Here is a 22,224-nt window from a genome sequence, read left to right as displayed (position 1 = left end):
AAATGATCGCAACAGGTGTTGATTAAAAAAATTACCACACGGTTTTTTATCGCCCTCGAAGTTATCATAAAACCTCGGCCTCGACTTGGAGTTTGATAACTTCTCGGTCGGGATAACAACCGTGTGGTAATATTCATTAATCAAAACCTGTTGCGATACTAGCAGTTAAATATACTGCCAATGTAATTATTTCTAATGCCCGATCGACGCTAGAAAAACACTTCAGCATTAGACTACGAGTTTATCACACTCTTTTATCGCTACTGTTACTAACTAAACAGTGGCAGTAAAAGAATAGTGATAAACTAGTGGTCTAATGATGGAAACAGTTTGACAAATTGTAGTCTAAAAATACATGATCGCAACAATCGTTGATTTAAAAAATGATCACACGGTTATCACCCTCGAAGTTATCATAACACCTCGGCTTCGCCTCGGAGTTTGATAACTTCTCGGTGGATATAACAACCGTATGGTAATATTCATTATATCCGTTGAAATGGGGGCACGCGGTGTTTTGGACAGTTGAGTTATTGAACTGTGAAATTATCGGATAGCTGAGTTGTTGGACAGATCGTTTGACTGCAGCTTTTTGACACTTGTTAATATACTTTTATGTCATATAGAAAATTGATTCCAGTCAGTTTTGTGTCATCAAAAACGATCACAATTTTACCAGTTGCATTTTAGAAGTCTGATGAAAATAAAATGATCAGGCGTCCATATCAGTATGCCAGAAATGCACCAGGTTATCCAGTAATTCGGATTCGCTTTGGGGTTGATTACGACATATACGCTGCTGATTCGTCGATTGATTGGAAAATTGGGAACTCTAATGGCGGCCTGTGTTCCTTTCTATGGCTTGCAATTGTCCTGCCTTTGACACTGTTTCTTGCGTGGTGTATTGTGGAAACATTAATCGCGTACGTTAATTGGATGGCTGCTGAAGAAATTCGAAAGAAGACTCGCAAACAGATTGAAAAGTTCCCCGAGCAGATTAAGAAACTGGACCCCAACTTTAAATTGATGGAAAAGAAGAGATTTATGTCTGCATCGTGTTATCATGCAGTATGAATAATCTTTCCGGGTCTCACTGGATTCTGTTAACTATTCATTTCTATCAGTTCGACTTTTCTCTTTAATTGACAATTCTGTCATTTGAACGATCTGAGGTAGCATGTAAGGTAAGTGAAAAAAAATCCGCAAACTGATTGTGGTTTATGAAGTACTCCATACCACAAACTTTTCATATTTATAATTTAAGTATCAATCCATGGGTTTCATTGGTTTTCCATTTGGGTCTCCCAAAATAGCCCTCTCCGTACCTCTCCCCCAAGCTTGGTGCTCATATAACGTATAGCCCCCGTCATGGTAAACATACCATAATGGGGGGCTGTAATGGAATGACCCTTCAGAAAGTACAAGGTACTACTTTTACAACTGATCTTATAAAATAGTTATGACTTTTATAAAACAGCTATAACAATAGTTATAACTTCCTATAAAAATTTTACAGCTGATCTCCTGGGTTACATCGTATATAACTGTTTTTCTCTTATTTAGAAACCTCCAGATGTTCACCCGGTCTGCAAAGGTGGGTCTGGTGGGAACGGGTTTGGCGAGGAAGAGGAGGATTATATAGAGCTCATGGCCAGAGTCGAGTTCAATGCCAAAGACCACAGGACCAGACACGTGACCGGATGTCTGGTTCTGGCAGCTACGTTCAACAACAAGGAGCTGCTCAAGGGCATCGTCGTTACCGGATTAGCCAAGGTAAATTTGAACTTGTCAGGCGAAGCCACTTCATGCTTATTTGTTGCCACCCCATCAGCCCCCGCTGCACCCCCCCCCCCCCCCCCACCTGATGCGCTCACTTACACCCCTTCAATTAAGCTAAAGCTAGCCTCACTAAACCGTGCCTAGCTACTGACGAAGCCAACCGCTCGCCGGTCGCTTGTGAGCAATTCGCCCGACGTTAGTCGGTTATGTTTTTACCACTGAAAGCATTTCAGTTCCGCTCCTTAAGAGTAGAAAAAGCAAGAGTAGAAAGAAATAATGACTTGACGTCAATATTCGAAACTACGAAATCAGTGTTTTAAAACTGTATAATCAGTTTTTCAACTATAAAATCAATTTTTCAACTATAAAATCAGTGTTTTGAAATGTGCAATTCGATTTTTCTGGTACAACTATAGCATACTTGTTTGTAAATAGTTTTAGGCAGTGTTTACACTTATTCTGGCATCTAAATTTGTGCCTGAAGTTAATTTTCATTCCAAGGAAAGTAAGTTCTGCTGCAAACTCTCGGAGATGAAAGGACCACCAAAGTAAACGGAATTCTAGTCTAGTGCACAATTACATCTGCAAGCTACTACAATTGCACCGTATATCATGACGTTTTACTCTTGCAGTAATACGTGTAGTCTATTTTAGTAGTAGAATAAACGCATTTAATAATATACAGGAGCTACTAGTCGGAGACTGAAGTGTTGAATTCCATTCAATTTCAGAAGTTCTATATTTTGGAAAATAGGGCTGTGAATGGGGGATCAGTGTAAGGACTTGGAGTTGGTCATTTTGGTCACCGAAAATAGTTATTTTTGGCAAATAAAATTATTGTCATGCGTGAGAGAACATTCGAAATAGAGGTCATGATGTTGCATTCACTGTTTTGATGTTACTCATAAGAGTTTGTTTTGCAATCTTATCCGCCTTCATGAACCCACTGGTAAACTAGTTTCTTTCTGTCCTCATTTTAGAGATATTAAAGTTGCTGCCTACTAAAATCTACTCTGTTCTAATTATTTTTGATCATAATAGTTTTGGATGAGAAAATATCTAGAGATTACAGGTGTTTTGAAAACTAAAGATGATGTCTCTTTATTTTATGGGAATTTCTATTTTTGTTCTTGCTCCATTGTTAATGCGTTGCGGGAAGACTGATTTCACACAGGTTCTGTCTCTAAAACTAGAACAGCTTTAGGTCAGGTATTTTGGACGAAATATTTACGTTTGTGAGTTAGGTATCTAGAAATATAGCATCTGCCCGCAAACGTTGGACTGTACACAAGAACCGTATCGAAATTGGAGACCTTTCAAAATATGTCATCCAATGTGTTTGTATAATAAGAACTTGTAAGTAGTCTTTTTTGAGCAATCGGAACGGTTTTTTTGACCGATTTTGATGTTGAAAATCTGAAAAATTGCGGTTGCTCTTCGGACGAACATCGGGTCTCTGCGTTATTTTCCTCTGGCATTGTTTTTATTTTCAATAGCCGTGAAGCGATAGCGGCTTTTATTGGGATCATAGTGGTTTTCACAATACAAAGAATTTGTTAAAATTCAAAGAGTTTCAACTGTATTGGGACGCTGTGTTTTCGATGTTTTCACATATTTTTCAATGACTTTGAACTTTCAAAACTTGATAAACAGGTAAAGCCCAGCAGGCGTTAAGTTTCATTAGAGGCTGAAATTGGGCTTTAGTTTTCCTTCAAGTGCTTATAGTGGTGCAACTGCTGAGATGGCCTTAATTTAAGGTTAAAAGATCATTTTTAGGAGTTTTGGGCTCAAAAGGTGCATTTTTTCAATTTTTTGACTTTTAGTTTAGTCTTAGGTTGAAGGTTTTGAAAGTTGATGAAGGTCTTTTGCGAGGCAAAATTACTTGTTATGGCCGTTTTATGAGCTAGATGTTGTGGTACTACAAACACAAACACGCAAAAATCATCCCCTTTAAGATTTGATAATTTGGCACTGCGTAGTTTCTAGTGTCAATGAAATTATTTTCAACATTTTAATGTCTCGATTTTAAGCTTTTTTGTAAATAAAATCTGCGATTTTAAGTTTTGCTAAAAATTTTTGATAATTTTCATATTTGTGCTACCTGAAGGGCCAGAAAACTTGTTTCACGTTCTGGTTAAAAGTTAGTCTATGGTTTTTAGTGGCAATGGAGTTGTTTTCAACAATTTAACATTTCGAATTTTGGAAAATTTTTTATAATATTCGCAAATTTTTTCAAGTTTTTTGAGAACGTTTGTCTTTTATTCAGTTTTTCATGCCTCAGTAGCCAGATAACCTCCTCCAGCTTTCAATAGTATGTTTTATAGCCGCGAAGCGATAGCGGCTTTTATTGGAGACATCGTGGTTTTTTAATTCGTCGTCTCCATCGACCTGACTTCTTGGAATTGATTGTGGCTTCTAATGCTTTGCAGTTAAAATGTATGTAAGTGACGTCATTTGTTCTGCTTTTAGGTCAATTGGTATTGTTAGGGGCAATGGATTGGTTATCAATATTTTAATAGAACGAATTTGTATTTTTGAAATTGAATTTTTTTCTAAAAATTGTTGTTTATCGATCTTTGAGCCAATGATTTTTTTTCGAATTTTTTAAGGCTTGGAATTGAGTTATTGGATAGCCTAAAGAGACACAGAAATGATTTTGAATATAATATTATGACGATTTGCAGCAACATTTCATTAATATTTGCAATTAATTACATTTTTTTTTTCAATTTTCTGAGTTAATCGATCTTCAAGTGCCAATGAATTTTTTTCATGTCTGGCAGATATAGTCCTGGATTGATTTCAGAGACTAAAATTGGTTCTGAACATATTTTTGAAATTGTTATTTTTGAAGGGATCAACATTTGCCTTAGGGGTAAAAGCTTCGAGAGTTTTAGCAATGAGTCATTTTGTTTAATTTGTTTGATTATTTTATTCCTCAAATTTTGCTTTTGTGTTGGCTGGCATTGCTCAATTAATCTGCTAGTCGGGCAGAGTACTTCTAAGTTTTTCATTCAATTTTTTGGATTGTGTTTCAGGACTTGTCAGGCTATTTTTATAAGTCACAAAGTTTTTCTCGTCAAAATGAAACACTCTTTCTATGACCAAAAAAATTTTTAACTACATGTTTATTCGCTGATATGGATGGTCCCAGCTCACTGTAGTTGTCCCTTGTTGAACTCAAGGCCCGGAAAATCATCAGTAGAGAGAGAGAGGGAGAGAGTGAAAAAATTTCTCTGTTTTTAGTGCATATACAAAAAGTAATTTATGGAAATAAAACAACTGTTTATGACTCGTGAAGAAGAAACAGAGAGGACAACGTACGGACTCATTCGGATCACCACACGTTGCCCTGTTACGAAACATAATAATCATCTTTAATTGAGTCTGAAGTCCCCAAAAAATCGCCAATTTTTTCAAGAAAAACTGATCCTGTGAAAAATTTTGACCTCGAAAACGAAGTCTTGGCCCTAAGCAAGCTAGGTCCCTTTGAAGTTTTTGCTGCGTCCTGGCATTGTGTCACGGGACATTGCACTAAAGAAAGGGGTCCCAACCGGGGCTAGAGCTTTTTTGACGAGCTCTTCGTTAGATAAATTATTTGAGTCCCGAATTCTATGCAATAAATTAGTAAAAACCAAAGCTAGTTGATCAGAGCAACTCATCTAGACTTCTTGGTCCGCTTATATTGTTTATTTTGCTACATCTGTGCAGTAATGAGAACCGACTAACTTTAGATTTGGCCTAGGGTACTTTCAAAAAAGGTTTGGTTGATCTGTGTGTTGCATATGTGTGAGCATCTACTATCGAAAGCCAGCTGTTCAGCTCATTATCACCCTGGAAATCATAAACGGATCGGAAATTTTCAAGAGTTCATAGATGTGAACCATCCCTTATGAAATTTACCATCCCTTATGACATCTAACGTATTTTTGTTTTTCCTAAAACATAACACTAAGTGTTTTCCGTTGTAGCATTCGAATTGGCTCCATTGAGCTGAAACGCATTCCGCCATTTATGTGTACGCCATATTGAATGATAGGATTAACATCTGAAGAAATATTTAATCTAACATAACTTCTTGAGGCACGTAGTATCGTAGTTTTGATAAATTTCCACACTGCCTACTTAGTTTGTTCATCACCAAACTAATGTGAGCATTAAACGACAATTTGTTATCTTAGAAAACACCGAGGTATTTGTAATTAGCTGTGCTATTACCAAGGTATTTCTATTACTGAGCCGGATAGGCTAAATCTATCTTTTAAGTCAGTTGAACTTTGAGCTGATTTAATGTTGAGTTCATGCGTTTTGTCTGTAACGGTTTTTGCGCGCAAAGATTTATACGGATGCAACATTTGGAATTTTTTCTTGAGCCGAGGGTAAGCTATAGTAATGACCTACAAAGAACCGAAACCTCGGCTGTTGATTCAGTGTATTTCAACAGCTCAATGCAAGTTGGGTAGTTGAAAGGAGGGTAGTTTGCAGTTCAGAGGTTTTCTTACAATGGTCATGAAAAATTTAGATATCCGTTGACTTGAACTGCTGACAGAATATGCACTGATCACCAATTTTTCCTGCCGCGTGCTCTTTTTAGAATTTTTAATTGCTCTCGAACAAAGTTCGTAGCAATTATTGTAAACGTGCTGGTTTTTTATACAAATTTTGCGCTTGACCGTTTTGCGATTCTAGATTATTCTTTGACTTTTCAAAGACTTTTTCACGTTTTCGTTCTTCATTTTTGAGTGGTCTCTATTGCTCTCACTCCGAAGTAAATCTTGTTGTTAAAATTAATTGTTTTTTGGTCCTATTGGTATTTCTTGTGAATTCAATTTCTCGTAAAACGGAATAAACAGGTAAAGCCCGGAAGGCTTTTAAGTTGCTGGCCAGATGTGTTAGCTCTCTACCGGTCTCTAAGTGTACAACTCATCGAAAACTATTAGGAAAATTATTCCGTTTGGACTTTTCCGCTCTCCCGATCGTTTACGATCATCCCTTAGACCCCCTTCCGCTCGCACCTTCCCCTACCCCCTCCCTCAACCTCCTCTTATAGTCGGTTGTTTAATTGCTCTCAGACAAATTTTATAGCAACTATTTTAGTCCTGCGATCCTTTTTACGCAATTGTTCGCTTGGCCGATTTTTTGTCTGACCCATTTGAATTTTCGTCATCACAAACGGGATAAACAGGTAGCGCCCAGCGGACATTAAGTTCTCTTAGAGCCTTTCAGCTCACTAGTCTCCAAATATGCGATTCAGAAAAACTGTTTTGGAGACAAACTCGTGGAGTGAAAGGCGGTTTTCAAAAATTGAGCCCCTCCCACGCCGACTAAAGTCACCAGCATTAAATCGGTTTTGTTACAGACTTACCAGTCTCTAAGTGTATAGTTCACCAAAACTGCTACGGAGGCTGCTCAGCAGTCATGAACGATAATTGCTTTCAGGTGGGATCAAATATGGGTAGGAAAGGGGTGATTGAAGTGTACGAGGAGAACGAGATCATATTCCACCTGACCTCTTCGTGGTTCCTCACTGCCTACTTTGATGAGGTCATCCCGCAAAGGGAGGACTCACCCTTGCCTGCTTTCTGGTTCTTCCTCTTTAAGTTGAACGAGATGACCAAAATGGGTTACTTGGGAAGTGTCGATCCTAAATTCTTGCCAAGTGAATATTGTCTGTATAGGTTAGTCAACACTTAGTCGACAGTAAGAAGAATGGTTACAGTAGAGGAAATTTTTCATTGGTTAATAAATATCGGAGAGGAAAAATATCGCATTAAGTAAAATTTCATAAATTCAGATGCTACTACTACTACCGCTCTACTATTCAGCTGGCTCTATATAGTACTGCGAATAGAATTTAACTTCTAATCGAAACCAGAACATTTTTCCTCGAACCCCGCACTCGGAAAAACCTCGCCTAGAGAGACATAGCAAAAGCATACTATAGCTAGAAGATGCCTTAAGTGAACGAATTCAAAACTCATGTTTGTGTGTATTTTACCTGTTTTGAAGAAGATCAAAACATCCAAAGTTTACGAGGTGCGTAAAAAGATATGAGACGCCGCTGATAGTGTTGATATAATTTGCTATCAGTAACTCAAAAGACTCACGTGCACATTTTAAAATGCCGAAAGTCTGCAGTGCCAGAAGTTAAAATGCCAGAAGTTCCTACTTAGCCAGAAGTTGATTTCCGTTGACATTCGTTATTTGCATGGTTACGTGACTCTGCAGCAGTCACTGCCAAATTCTGACCTAATATCTCGAGTTCTCAGTGGCTTCAAGCAGAGTCATGTAACCATTACTTAATGCCTTTCTTCAAGGTAACATGGTAGTGTATGTTGTAGGGATGACATCTATTACTACCCGATAGAGGTGGAGGCATTTGTGGACGAGGAGCAGGAGAACATAGAGGACATGGTGTTCCTCTCCTGCGACAACATACATGAGGCCACCAGGAGACTCACTCGCAGGTACAGAATACGAGAGTTATTGGTACTCACACTTTCCGGTTTATCATCCCGTGAAGCATTTTTCATACCACATGTTATGGTCCTTGACTACATTTGACCACTTTAAAAGATTTCTACCGTCGAACATTAGAGTTAGCAAGAATACATCCATTGATTGGGCGTAAAATAATTTTGCATTTAATTAAGTACTAATTTCTCTAATCAATGCTACTTCGTAAATTTATATAGAATGCGTTTTAATTCATTCGTCAAATATTTGCGGTGCTGACACTTTGTTGAAGTAAAATAATGAACTGGGTCCCTACCGCGACATGCTAGTTTAATTAATAGCCGCTAAGCGATAGGGAGGCTATAATTAGTGTTATCATAGTTTTTTCTGCAATCCAAATCGTTTCGATTGTATTGGAGTCCTGATACTTTAAAAAGATCTGCTGACACTTTTTTCGACGTTTTGGCATTGATGAGAGGTCAATTTTGAGCGATAATTTTTGCCGAACTAGAGTGGTAAAGGGAGCAAAAAAGGCTGGGAGTTTGACACGTGAAGTTTTTTTGAAACTGGTTTCACGCGTTAATGGGCAGCTAATCGTTCTCATGCTTTTTTGCTGGGGCTATTATTGGTCTTCTCTTGGTTTTCTTTTTATTTCGTCAAGATTTTCGTTACAATCATAAGACCTCACGATCACTTCGAATCTGCTTTTTGTTCGTTCAATCATGCAGTTTCGAATAAATTTCGTAATTGACTTCATATTTCAATCTTAGTTTTTTGTTCCTTTGGTAGATTGTCTTTGGTCACAAATGACATACCTCACTCTCATAAATGACTTTCCCAGTTTCAAATTGGCTTTTTGTTACATTAGTTCAATGAAATAATGTCAGCTGAATTTGAGTTACTCTAAAAGAGGTTCGTTCGAGGTCTGCAAATAGAAGCAGCAATATGTTATGCAGATTCTTAATTAATTGTTCTTGAGCGTAGTTCATAGCAATTATTCTAAACGTGTGTGTCTTTTTACGACTCGAAGAAGAGTATTGAGATTCTACAGGTTTTTTTTAGCAGAAAGCAAGTTTGTTCATGACTTGAATTTTGACTTCTTTCTGTTCGAGCATTTACCTCCGTTTTTGATTGTTGACTTCTGTTTCCGAACATTGGACTTTAACAGTAGCTTCGTTTGTAATGTATAGTAATTAGGAACTGCTGGTAATGTTCAAGGTGAAGAGGTCATTTGAGATTTTTTGCTCCAATATAAGTCACCCCTAATTATCTAAACTACACCGCACAAACCCCCCCCCTCAACACCTACCTACCCCCCCCCACGCCCTCGCAGCCCACCACTCAACTTACCCACCACCTACCCCTACCCCCGAACTACCCACCTCCCCAACCTATCAACCTCACCCACCCCACCTAGCTCCCATCCGCACCTAAAAAATTGTCGACATTTTTAAAACACTTTAATGTGATTTGTTGGGCTACTTTTGTTTTTTTTTCTCGTTTATTTAGATGTTCTGATTTCGGTAAGGTTAGATTAGAGATTATAATGCACGACGATTCCAGTCGTTTCCGGTATACTACCGGCTATATTTTTATGCAATTTTTTTGCTTGATAATTTTGACTTTTCGAGTGACCTTTACGGCCTTGACTTTTTGCGTTTTGCGTTATCTAAAATTCTCTCTCAATCACAATTTCAAGCAGCTGATTGCAATTGGCGGCAATTTAAATTTGGTTATTTGAAGTCCATTATTGAACTTCTTAGTCACATTTAGGCTCTCCCCTTCCTTCACTTCCCCGACTGAAGCAGGCTGCAATAGATTAGAGCTCCCACTAGTCGTTCGAGAGCAATTCTTCTTCCGCCGTTTATTGGGTTATGTTTAAAATATATCTCGGCAATAAGATAACTTTCTCTTTTGAGACTGCAGATCCTTGAAGCTATCGCTTCTTTTATCAGTCAATCTGCCAGCTATGTCAATAAAATGTTAGTGATTTTCTGAGTTGTGCCCCTTTTGTTGATTTTTCTGCTGTCTTGTCACTTAGTGCCATTAATGAAAAGTCTCATCGGGTTTCTATTTGTTTCCTGCTATTTGTTTATATTACTTTAATATAGCGAGGATTTTTTAAGTTTCTTTATTTGTTGCTCTTTTTAATGTCTTCTCTTAGAATCATAATAACATGTCCCATCGAGTTTTTAATGAGACCAAAAAGAAGGTTTTTTAAACACTACATGATATCCAAAAATATTCGTGACCTTTCTTTCGAGTTGTGCTGGTATTTGGTCGTTCTGTTTTCTTGTCGCTCAGTTGCATCGATGACAAGTCTAGTTGTTTTTCCAAAGAGACACAATTTGTTGTTCTTTTTAATTGTTCTCGAATGAGAGGCATTTATTGTAAACGTGTCTTTTTTATGCAAATTTTTTGCTTAACCATTTTGCGTTTTTCTTCTAGAATAGCCTTTGACTTCTTAAGTAAGTTTTTTGCGCATTTATTGTTTTTTGAGTGATAGCAGTTGTTCTCACTCCGAAATAAAGTTTGTTTTTCAAGCAAAACCGATTGATAGATACTCGATGACAATTCCTTGATTGCCAAGTGGTTAATACCTCCGTCGAGATGAGGGAATCGGGCTCAGGAGGTCGGGGTTCTGATCCTACCGTCGGTGATGTAAAGAAGAATTTATCAATGCTACAGCCCCTGTCGCCGCCTGTCTTTCGAGAACAATTTTTCCGACGTTAGTCGGTTTATGTTTTTGTGATCTCACTTCATCGCATTAATGGCTAGTCTCAAATGCTTTTTGCTAAGGAAAATAATAATCTGTTAACGGTTTTTATAGCTGCGAAGCTGTAAGCTGAGCGGAGTTATATTGCGGTGCTCTTGATTTTTACGACTCGAAGAGGAGTATTGAGATTCTACAGGTTTTTTTTAGCAGAAAGCAAGTTTGTTCATGACTTGAATTTTGACTTCTTTCTGTTCGAGCATTTACCTCCGTTTTTGATTGTTGACTTCTGTTCTCGAACATTGGACTTTAACAGTAGCTTCGTTTGTAATGTATAGTAATTAGGAACTGCTGGTAATGTTCAAGGTGACGAGGTCATTTTGAGACTTTGTTCCTATATAAGTCACCCCTAATTATCTAAATTACACCGCACAAACCCCCCGACCACCTATCTACCCCCCAGCACCTACCTAACCCTACGGCTACCGTTCGCGCACCCCCCCCCCCATTTCCCCCTCACCTTCCCCCTCCCTTCACATAGCTACCCCCACCCCCGCACCTAAATAATTGTCGGGATTTTTAATACACTTTAATGTGGTTTGTTGGGCTACTTCTGTTTTTTTTTTCTCGTCGAATTTGATGTTCTGATTTTGGTTAGGTTAGGTTAGAGATTATAATGCACGACGATTCGAGTCGTGTTCGGTATTCTACTGGCTATGTTTTTTTGCTTCGTCGTCTGACGCTTTTTTTCGTTTTACATTTGTTCACACAGCCAAGCTGAAAAAGTCAAATTTTCTGAATGATTTCCTCCTCTCACTAGCGGCGTTTGCGCGCGTGACGTCATTTCTCATTCTCTCTCTAGCAAAGGTTTTGAGATCATTTGTGTGATTAGATTTTGATCATACATGACTTACCTCACTAAAATAAATTTTGCATTTTCAAACTTAAGTTTAATTTGTATTTGTTTAAGGTCAAAGGAATTCTTATATGTAGTAAAGTTCCTTAATGAAAGGCTTATGCGGAATAAATTTTAACAAGCGATTTTAGTTTATCGCTGAATGTTTTTTACCTAGCTTTTTGAGCGGCGTCGATTTTTTTTCTATTAGATCTGTTTCTGTTTATCTCTTTTATACGGCACGCAATTCCATTCTCTCGCAACTATTCCGGCAGTCTGCTGGCTATATTAAGTCCTTGCTGATGGTTTTTGTCCATATTTTTCCTCAGTTTTGTTTTACCATATTTGTTCATAGTTTGTTTGTCCTCTACTTTTTTGTCTTCGTTTGGTCGGGTTTCCCAATTTAGCCCCCGCAAATTATAAATTACACAATGGTATGTTTAATAGGTGCCCTCATCTTTTCAGCTGGCAATTATAGCGCTCCTAATTTTTTTTTACTTCATCGAACAAAAAATGTTTCGCTTTACCTCTTTTTGCCGCTTTTTCAACATTTTGCGTGAAATATTTTTGACTTCTGTAGGCTAGTTTCTCTCTTCTCTCATTCTGTTAAAAGTGAATTTGAACATCAGTTGCTCAGCAAAGCAATTCAAAATGAACAGAGTCAGTATAAAAAGTGAAGTCAGAAACAGAAACCGGATAAACCCACAAAGCCCAATTTTAGATGCCCGCCATTTGAACGTCGTTCCTATAAGTCTTAGTTACCATCTCTAATGCTTATTGGTTTTGATAGTAGCCCTTGTAGCCTCTCTCTAAGAAAAAGAAGTATGTTCAACTACGAAATGTCATCAAAATAATTCGGACTTAAAAATGTTTTTGTACATAATTTTTTTTTCAATATCTTCTATTCTTTCAATCCCAATCATGGTTATTGCAGTCAAAGGCGGATATTTTCCGGCGGTCTGCCGGTTATCTTTTTAATAGACGCCCTCAGCCTCTCAACCGATATCATTCAGGCTATCTCTTGTTACAATTCAAATAATTTGAATTGTATTGGGGCGCTGTCTTTTTTTTAAGATCTGTTCACACATTTTCATGATTTTTGAAGTCAAATTGGAGTAGTGATTTTGGTCACGCCGAAACAGGAAGTGGAGCGAAAAAGCGAGTGGTTTTGCGGCGTGAAATTTTTTCGCGCTAAATTTCAAGTAGAGTGAGAAAACGGGGTTTGAACAAAATTTCGCTTTCTCGCTAGTGGTTTTTTGTTCACATGCGGCAATTTCACTTTGATTTTTACAGTTTTTTCGATTTTTTGGATTGGATTTTTTCTAAATGTTTTTCCTAATCCATTCATAGTCCGTTCTTTGTCTAGTTTTCTGTTTAGTCAATGAAAATTCTTTGAATTGTACGTCAGGACTTGTCCTGCTATGTTTTTTTTTTAATTCGCCTTACCTTTTTATCACGTCTTTCGTTTTACATAAGTCACGATATTCTCATTTGACTTCTGACTTACTTCAGTCACTATTTCAACTTAATTCGTTCACGCATTGAATTACGCAATGTGGCGAATACGTTCAATGGCAAAAGAACAACTTCAAAGGAGACGGGGTGAAACGATAAAGCCCTGTTATTAAGTCCTAGTGCATTAGGTTATCAAAGTTCAATAGAGCTATGCTAGCTGTTATTAGTATTCAGCTTATTAGCTTTCAGTTTAGAAGCTGAATAAATTATAGCTTTGGAATCTAATTGCATGCCAGATTTGAGTACTTTTTGAAACTTAGAGAAAAATCTGTAAATTTTTATCTTTTTTTTTCTTTTTCTGTTTCAATCCCGATGTGCGTCAAGCGTGTCAACGGCGGCTATTTTACGGCAATTTGCGGGCTATGTTCATGATTGGGGGAGTGAGTTGTTTTCTTAAAATTTTGAGTTAATATTTGAATGCGCTTTCATATATTCGGCTTTGTATCATTTCGCTGGCATACAAAATAAATGGGTTATGCTCTTAATGAGTGCTATAGCCAGATCAAAGAGACGAGATCAAGTGAGTGTGCGTCAATCTAATTGAAGTTTATTTGATAGCAGCTAATAGAAGCAGTGCAGTATCTCTTCTGATAGCCTATGGTGTTTATGACTTTGGCACATTTGTTTTCATTGAAGATCGGTGAAATTTAGAGTTTTGCCGTTTAGAACTTTTGACGTCCGACTGTTTTTTGAGATCTTTCTGTTGTTTTGTCACTAAGTGTCACTAATGAGGAGTCTCGGGGGCTTTCTAGTGAATTTGAAGTGATTCCATAAAATTGTTGTTTATTTAAATTTTCTAAGTTTCAGCTTAGAGCTAAAAGTTATAGTAACTTTGCGATTAATTGTGTTTTCTAAAGTTATTAGTTTAATGAATTTTCGTTTTTTGCCCATGTTTGTTTCTTTTGTCTTTTCACTTCCTGTCAAAATTGAGAGGTATCATTGGCTATATGAGCTTTGTAAAGGCAGATGTGGTTAAGGGTTTTAGTATTTTGTGACGCCGCTGTTTCGACATCAGTAGTAAGTTCAAATGAAGTAAGTTCATTTTTCATTTTATCCTACCACTTTATCTTCATTGATTTTTCTTCAAAGTTGGTGTACGCGTTTTGAGGACTGTGACTGTAACTAGGATAGTAACTGTAATTTAGATGTTACTATCCTAGTTAATAAATTTGATGCTACTCCCACAAAGAGAGAAATGAAAGTTATTTTTTAGAACATATTTTTTGTTCGTTTTCCTGTATGTTTATATGCCTTGATGACCATCGAGGTTCTGTGATTCATAGCCAGGTCTTGGTTTTTTAATTATCCACATCATGACGAATAGTTAATGCTGCTTTTAGAGTGTACGGTACCAAGCGTGCCAGCGCAATCCCACCGAAGTTGAAGTTGTTCATGCAAGTTGAGAAGGAGGGCGGAGAGGGAGGAACAAAGGGAGAGGGGGAAGGAGATAGGCTGAAGGGGGATGATGACAAAGAAGATGGTATCACGGACATTTAATTGCAATAATTTACTGAGAATCAAAGTGACGGCTATTCTTATCAAAAAAACACTCATTTGGAAAACCAAATTTTAATAGTCGCATCGAGAGTTTTCAACTATTCTTTTCGGCTCATGACTTTTAACCAACCGATTCACGATTTTCAGCGGACTGTTTGATTTTCATTAATAGACGCCGTCAGATACTCATATCATAAGGTTATTATTTTGCGCTCTCATTTTCCCTTTTTACTACTCGAACAGGAGTATTGGTGGAGCGACTGAGTGTGTTTGAAACGGGAAATGCCATTTTAGAGGCGTTATTTATTAATAGCCGCCCTCATCTTCTCAGCCGGCTATTATTGCGCTCGTTTTTTTTTACAATTCAAAGAATTTGAATTGTATTGGGGCGCTGTCTTTTTTTTTTAAGATCTGTTCACACATTTTCATGATTTTTGAAGTCAAATTGGAGTAGTGATTTTGGTCACGCCGAAACAGGAAGTGGAGCGAAAAAGCGAGTGGTTTTGCGGCGTGAAATTTTTTGCTCCAAATTTAAAGTAGAGTGAGAAAACGGTGTTTGAACAAAAATTCGCTTTCTCGCTAGTGGTTTTTTGTTCACATGCGGCAATTTCACTTTATGATTTTTACTATTTTTTCGATTTTTTAGATCGGATTTTTTTCTAAATGGTTTTTCCAATCCATTCATGGTCCGTTCTAGGTCTAGTTTTCTGTTTAGTCAATGAAAATTCTTCGAATTGTAGGTCAGGACTTGTCCTGCTATGTTTTTTTTTTAAGATCTGTTCACACATTTTCATGATTTTTGAAGTCAAATTGGAGTGGTGATTTTGGTCACGCCGAAACAGGAAGTGGAGCGAAAAAGCGAGTAGTTTTGCGGCGTGAAATTTTTTCACTCTAATTTTAAAGTAGAGTGAGAAAACGGTGTTTGAACAAAAATTCGGTTTCTCGGTAGTGGTTTTTTGTTCACATGCGGCAATTTCACTCTGATTTTTACTGTTTTGTCGATTTTTTGGATCGGGTTTTTTTCTAGATGGTTTTCCCAATCCATTTACAGCTCATTCTAGGCCTAGTTTTTTGTTTGAAATAAATTTTCATTTCTGGCTAGTGGTTTTTTTTGTTCACATGCGGCATTTTGACATTGATTTTCTGTTTTTTTCTTAGTTTTTTATCTGATTTTTTGAAAAATGTTTTTCTCTATTCACTCAAAGTCCATTCTAGGTCTAGTTTTTCTGTTTAGTCAATGAAAATTCTTTGAATTGTACGTCAGGACTTGTCCTGCTATGTTTTTTTTACTTCGTCAAACGTTTTTTCGCTTTACCATTTTGCTGCTTTTTCGACATTTTGCGTGAAATCTTTTTGACTTCTCTAGGCTAGTTTCTCTCTTCTCTCATTCTGCTAAAATTGAATTTGAACATCAGTTGCTAAGCTAAGCAATTCAAAATGAACAGAGTCGGTATAAAAAATTGAAGTCAGAAATAGAAACGGGATAAACCCATAAAGCCCAATTTTAGATGCCCGCTATTTGAACGTCGTTCCTATAAGTCTTAGTTACCACCTCTAATGCTTATTGGTGTTGATAGTAGCCCCTGTAGCCTCTCTCTAAGAAACAGAAGTATTTTCAACTACGAAATGCCATCAAAATAAATCGGACTTAAAAAATTTTTTTGTACAAAAATCTTTTTTTTTTCAATATATTCTATTCGTTCAAGCCCAATCATGCTTATTGGAATCAACGGCGGCTATTTTCCGGCAATCTGCCGGGTATGTTTTAAGTAGGATAATTGATTGCTATTTAATAGCCGCCGTCAGCCTCTCAACTGCTTTTATTTAGGCGCTCTCCTTTTTTTAGGATTCAAAGAATTTGAATTGTATTGGTGGGCTGTTTTGTAAGATCTCTTCACGCTTTTTTCGGCTTTTTTACGTCAGTGAGAACTCAAAGTAGAGTGGTGATTTTGGTCACACTGAAATAGTAGAATGAGCGAAAAATCGAATAGGTTTGAGGCGTGCCTTTTTTCAAGGTACCTTTGAAGTGGAGTGAGAAATTGGTGTTTGAACAATTTGGCTGTTTTTGAGATGGACTTTTTTTTCAGGTGCGTCAATTTGACTTCTGTTTTCAGAGTTTCCTCTCCTTCAGCGCTTTTAAGACGTTACATATGTGTTCTAATTGTTCCTATTTACCTTTGCTTGATTTCATTATGGGGTAGTTAAAACTTTTTATGACTTTGCCACTATTTGGCCCGTTTTTTTAAAAAAAATTATCTGTTGTCTTATCACTTAGTATCATCATTGACAGGTCTGATGGCTCGAGTTAATAGCTAGTGGTTTTCATGATTTTGACATAACTTTTTCTCGAAAATTTTGAGTCAATTTTTGAGTTCTGCAAGTATTTATTGTACTTTTTGATATCTTATCATTTAATCTCATTGGGGACAGGTCTCTGGTGCTGCTAATAGGGGTTAAGTTTATCGATTTAATCGTTTTTTTCAGAGCTAGTTTTTTCTATGACTTTGACACTAATTGTTTTCAATAATAATTATCGAATTTTTTGTTTTGTGAGTTTTTCTTTTCAACTTTGTCGTTTTAGTTCTTAGTCTCATTATTGACAGGTCTAATTGGTTACTAAAAGGGCTTCAATTAAAGCAAGTCATTTCTGTTGATAGGTAGTGTTTGTTGTACTTATTGCTGTCTTATCACTTAATCTCATTGATAACAGTTCTCAACGGTGGTCATGGAGGACTCAATTAATTGATATAATTGTATCCTTCAGTAGCTGTGGCGTTCTGTGACTTTTATACTGAGTGTTTTCAAAAAGTTTCGGCAAATTTTATTGCAATTTTTTGTTATTTTTGTCTGATCGTTTAATATTATTAGTGAGAGGCATTATTATTGGGTGCTGATGGCATAAAAGAACCTTATTAATGGCTCCAGTTTATTGCTAGTGGTTTTTATGACGTTGACACAATTTTTTCTCAAATATTTTGAGTGAGTTTTTGAGTTCTGCAAGTATTTATTGTAGTTTGGTGGAATTGTAGAAATGGAGGAATATAGTTGGCAGTATGAGTTCATAGCAGTTGTTTTTTGATATTGATCCTGTTTTTTCCAAAACCAAAAGCTGAATTGTTAGTTTTGTTTGTTTTTTTTTGTTCTTGTTGTTTTATTTTGCTTAGTCTCATTACTAAGAGCAGTCATTTGCCTCTTAAAGCGGACTAAATGATTGTCAGGTCATATGTTAATACATTTCTTTGAATTGTATTTCAGGACTTGTCCTCCCATGTTTTTTAAATTCGCTTTACCTTTTGATCACGTTTTTCGTTTTTTATAAGTCACGACTTTCACTTTTGACTTCTGACTTACCTCACTCACTGTTTCAAGTAAATGGTATGTTTTTTAATCCATTCACTCAACGAATTACGCAGGATAGTGAATACAGTCAAGGTCAAAAGAGGAAAATCAAAAGAGACGTGATAAACCGACAAAGCCTGGTCATTAAGTCATTGAGAATTAGGTTATCTAAGTTCATTAGAGTGTTTGCTAGCCTGCATTGGTATTATGCTGATTAAATTTCAGTTTAGAAGCTCAATTATGTATAGTTTTAAAATCCAACTGGCTATTTTCCGTTAATCTGCCGGATTTTTTGTGATTCTGACGCGTTCAACCGTTTTCTTCAGCTTGACGATATTTTATCGGGTTTCGCAAATATTTTTTATTTTCTGTCCAAATTGAATTATGTGTAATGATATTGTTTGCTGACGCTCTTAGGTGCGATTAATTATGGCAACATTAACTTCTCAAAATTACCAAAAATTTGTGCAATTTTATATTTTTCTTATGTTTTCTGGTTTACAAATTTTTCTCATTTTCTCACATTGTTCTCACATGTTCTGATATTGCAAACAACGCCATCCAATTGGTGTAGTTTTTAGCTGCTTAATCGGTACATGTTTTTGCCAAATTTGATGGAAATCTCACTTGTTTTGCCAAATTATTCTGAATTGTCTTCAATTCATGGTAATTTTGTTCATTTTGTCGTCCAAGTTGTCTGTTGCCTTAAATCCTTTAATAGCTGCGATTGCGGTGTGGAGCTATTTTTGGCCTCCTCTTGGTTTTAAATTGCTATCAAACAAGGTTGTAGCAATTATATGAGTGCTGCGGTCTTTTTTATGCGCTTTTTCGCTTGACCGATTTTTCGTCTGACCCTTTTGACTTTTCGTCCTCAAAAACGGGAGAAGCAAGTTAAGCCCGGAGGACATCAAGTTCTCTAGAGCCTTACGGTTCAGTAGTCGCTAAGTGGTTCACCTTTCTTTCTCTAGAGATGATTTTAGCCTCGGGTGTATATACGTCCTTACAAACGGGATATACAGGCAAAGCCTCGAGATCATTAGGTTAGATTAGAGCTGTACGGCTCACTATTCACCCAAATTTTGAAGACATAAATTTATCGTGTAAAGGGCCCATTTTGCCCTCAACACTTTGCCCAACACCCCCCCCCCCCCCATTCATCCCCCAACTCATTCTGCCCGTCTTAGCCCAGCACGCTTTCCGCGCCCGTGCTCAATCCCCTCTCCCCGTGCTCACGCCATTAAATAAGCTAAAGCTAGCCTCCCTTAGTCAATGATAGCTAAGCTAACCGATCTACAGTCGATCGAGAGCAATTCGCCCGACATTAGTGAGCTGTGTTTTGTTTTGGGGGTATTTCAAGTAATTTGTTTCTTGAACTGCTTTTAGACTTTATAAAAATTTTAAGCGGTTTTGGCCGTCTTTTTAAAACTTCTTGACCCATTTTTGTTTTTGTTTTTCTAGATGGCGGTATCACGTGTAGCTTGTCGTTCTGTTACGTTTGATAGCTGAGCGGAGCTGTTTTTTCTTCTATCGTTTTTTCCATCGTCAATAAATGTGGTGCGACCCTATGACTTATCCGTAATTCGTTTGCGCCGTTTCCTCTCTCTCAAATTATTTTTTGCCAACTATAATTGGAGGAGATAAGGTCAACTGATAATGTAATTATAATTAAAGATTGTTTGAAGGCAAATAATATGAAGAACATGAGTTATCCAGATACGACATCTCAAAAATGTTTTTGTTTTTTCAAAAAACTGAAATTTCTCTTCGGTCTTTGTTGTCGTTTGGAGACCGCAAGTCTGCAAAGCTGTCTTGGATTTTTTGGCAATCTTTTATGCATATATGATGATCTGTATGTCTTTATCTGTGCTCCTACCTGGCAATTTGGACTACACTTGACACTACATTTCACGTTTTTGTTAATTGCTCTCAAACGAAGTTTGTAGCAATTATATTAGTCCTGTCGGTCTTTTTTTTTATGCGATTTTTCGCTTGACCAATTTTTCGTCTGACGCTTTTGACTTTTCGTCCTCAAAAACGGGATAAACAGGTAGCGCCCAGCGGGCATTAAGTGCTCTTAGAGCCTTTTAGCTCTGTTTCAGCTCAAACAGTTTTGGATTCTTATACTTATGGTGTGAACAGCGGTTCTTAGAGGTTGAAGACCCCCCCACCCCCCCCCCCACTGCTGACCCCCCCACTATTGCCCCCCCCACCGCCCTGTTGCCCCCCCACCCGACTGTCGACACCCCCATCGGCACCCCCGTGCACCCTCCCCCCACCCGTGGCTAGCTACTGACGAACAACCGCTAGCTAAAAACGCAAATTTATACTAATTTTCACAATTTTTTTCATGATTTTTGAAAATTTTTGTCAGTTTTTTAAGTTTTTTCAGCCCTAGCAGCCCTAGGTGTCAAGGAATCCACTCTAGGATTTGATAATAGGTTATTGAATAGTTTCTAGTGGTAATAGAATGGTTTCAACATTTCAACACTGCGAATTTTTTGCATTTTTGTGATAAATTTTGCAAATTTTTTCAATGTTTTTGAAAGTTTTTGTCGTTTTTTAGGTTTATCCAGCCTCAAGAGCCAAGGAACTTCCTCGAGGGTTTAATAATAGGTTACTATGTAGTTTCTAGAAGTAATGGAATCATTTTCAAGATTTAAACATCACGAATTTTAGCATTTTTTGACAAAAATTGCTATATTTTTAAAATTTTTTGACATATATTTTCATTATTCAAGATTTTTCAGCCTCAGGGTTCAGAAAACCTCCTGAAGGGTTTGATAATACGTTGCTGCATAGTTTCTAGTGGTAATAGAATGTTTTTCAACATTTGAACATCACGATTTTTAGCAATTGTTGGATAAAACTTTTCTTTTTTGTTGGATTAAAATTTTTTTTTCAAATTTTTCAAAATTTGTCATTATCTAAGTTCTTCCAGCCCCAAGAAACCTCGTATAGGCTTTGATAATAGGTTACCGAACAATTTTTATTGCGGTAGAATAGTTTTGAACTTTTTAATATCACAAATTTTATCGATTTTTTGAATAAAACTTATGATTTTTTCAATTTTTTTTGAAATTTTTGTCATTTTATTTGCAGTTTTTGAGTCCTTATTTGAGTTTAACGATTAATACTGGCCAACGAAGCTTTTTAAGTCTTGCAGATGGGTTACATGACAAAAATCCAGAGGCAAAAAATGTTCTTTGAACATTTTCGTCACTGCGAAATGTGGAAAGTTTTCTTCTGAATTTTGCACTTTCAGTTTTTTATATGATTTAGTTACTAACAAGGCTAAAATCTCATGGAAAAAATTTCTAGCTCTCTCTCTTTCTCTGTGTGTGTGTGTGTGTGTGTTGGTTGGCGTTTCTTTCCTTCTCTTTTTCGCTCACGTTTTACCTCGAACTCTCTCTCTCTCTCCTTAACTCTTTTGTTGACTTCAGCGGCTGTTATGTGGCGTGATAATATCGTCTATTACCCTAGCCTCACGCCTCTTCAATCAAGCAAAAGCTAACCTCACTAAACAGTGGCTAGGTGCTGACAACCGCCCGCCGGTCGTTAAGTTAAGTGCTATTTTTTATAGCTGCGAAGCTGTAAGCTGAGCAAAGCTATATTGCGGTGCTCTTGGTTTTTTTACATTTCAAAGAATTTGAATTGTATTGGGGCGCTGTCTTTTTTTAAGATCTGTTCACACATTTTCATGATTTTTGAAGTCAAATTGGAGTAGTGATTTTGGTCACGCCGAAACAGGAAGTGGAGCGAAAAAGCGAGTGGTTTTGCGGCGTGAAATTTTTTGCTCCAAATTTAAAGTAGATTGAGAAAATGGTGTTTGAACAAAAATTCGCTTTCTCGCTAGTGGTTTTTTGTTCACATGCGGCAATTTCACTTTATGATTTTTACTATTTTTTCGATTTTTTAGATCGGATTTTTTTCTAAATGGTTTTTCCAATCCATTCATGGTCCGTTCTAGGTCTAGTTTTCTGTTTAGTCAATGAAAATTCTTCGAATTGTAGGTCAGGACTTGTCCTGCTAT

General features: G+C 37.0%; 1 protein-coding gene across 3 annotated transcripts in view; it reads left to right on the top strand.

Annotated features, from left to right (window-relative positions):
* The first annotated feature begins 526 nt into the window (after positions 1-526).
* Positions 527-22,224, top strand: part of LOC142338497 (uncharacterized) — a 175,607-nt gene continuing 153,909 nt past the window's right edge. Inside the window, exons 1-5 of one of the 3 annotated variants that reach the window (XM_075388278.1) lie at positions 527-1,068; positions 1,564-1,773; positions 7,219-7,457; positions 8,121-8,246; positions 14,699-14,838. In XM_075388278.1, coding sequence (XP_075244393.1) covers positions 709-1,068; positions 1,564-1,773; positions 7,219-7,457; positions 8,121-8,246; positions 14,699-14,838 — 1,075 coding nt within the window. In that variant the 5' untranslated portion in view covers positions 527-708. Of the gene's footprint in view, positions 1,185-1,563; positions 1,774-7,218; positions 7,458-8,120; positions 8,247-14,698; positions 14,839-22,224 lie in introns of all 3 variants that reach the window. The other 2 variants (XM_075388277.1, XM_075388279.1) reach the window with 2 other exon arrangements.

The sequence above is a fragment of the Convolutriloba macropyga genome, chromosome 4 (assembly GCF_964194025.1).
Source record: "Convolutriloba macropyga chromosome 4, txConMacr16.3, whole genome shotgun sequence".
Classification (NCBI taxonomy): domain Eukaryota; kingdom Metazoa; phylum Xenacoelomorpha; order Acoela; family Convolutidae; genus Convolutriloba; species Convolutriloba macropyga.
This window is presented reverse-complemented; position numbering and strand designations above follow the sequence as displayed.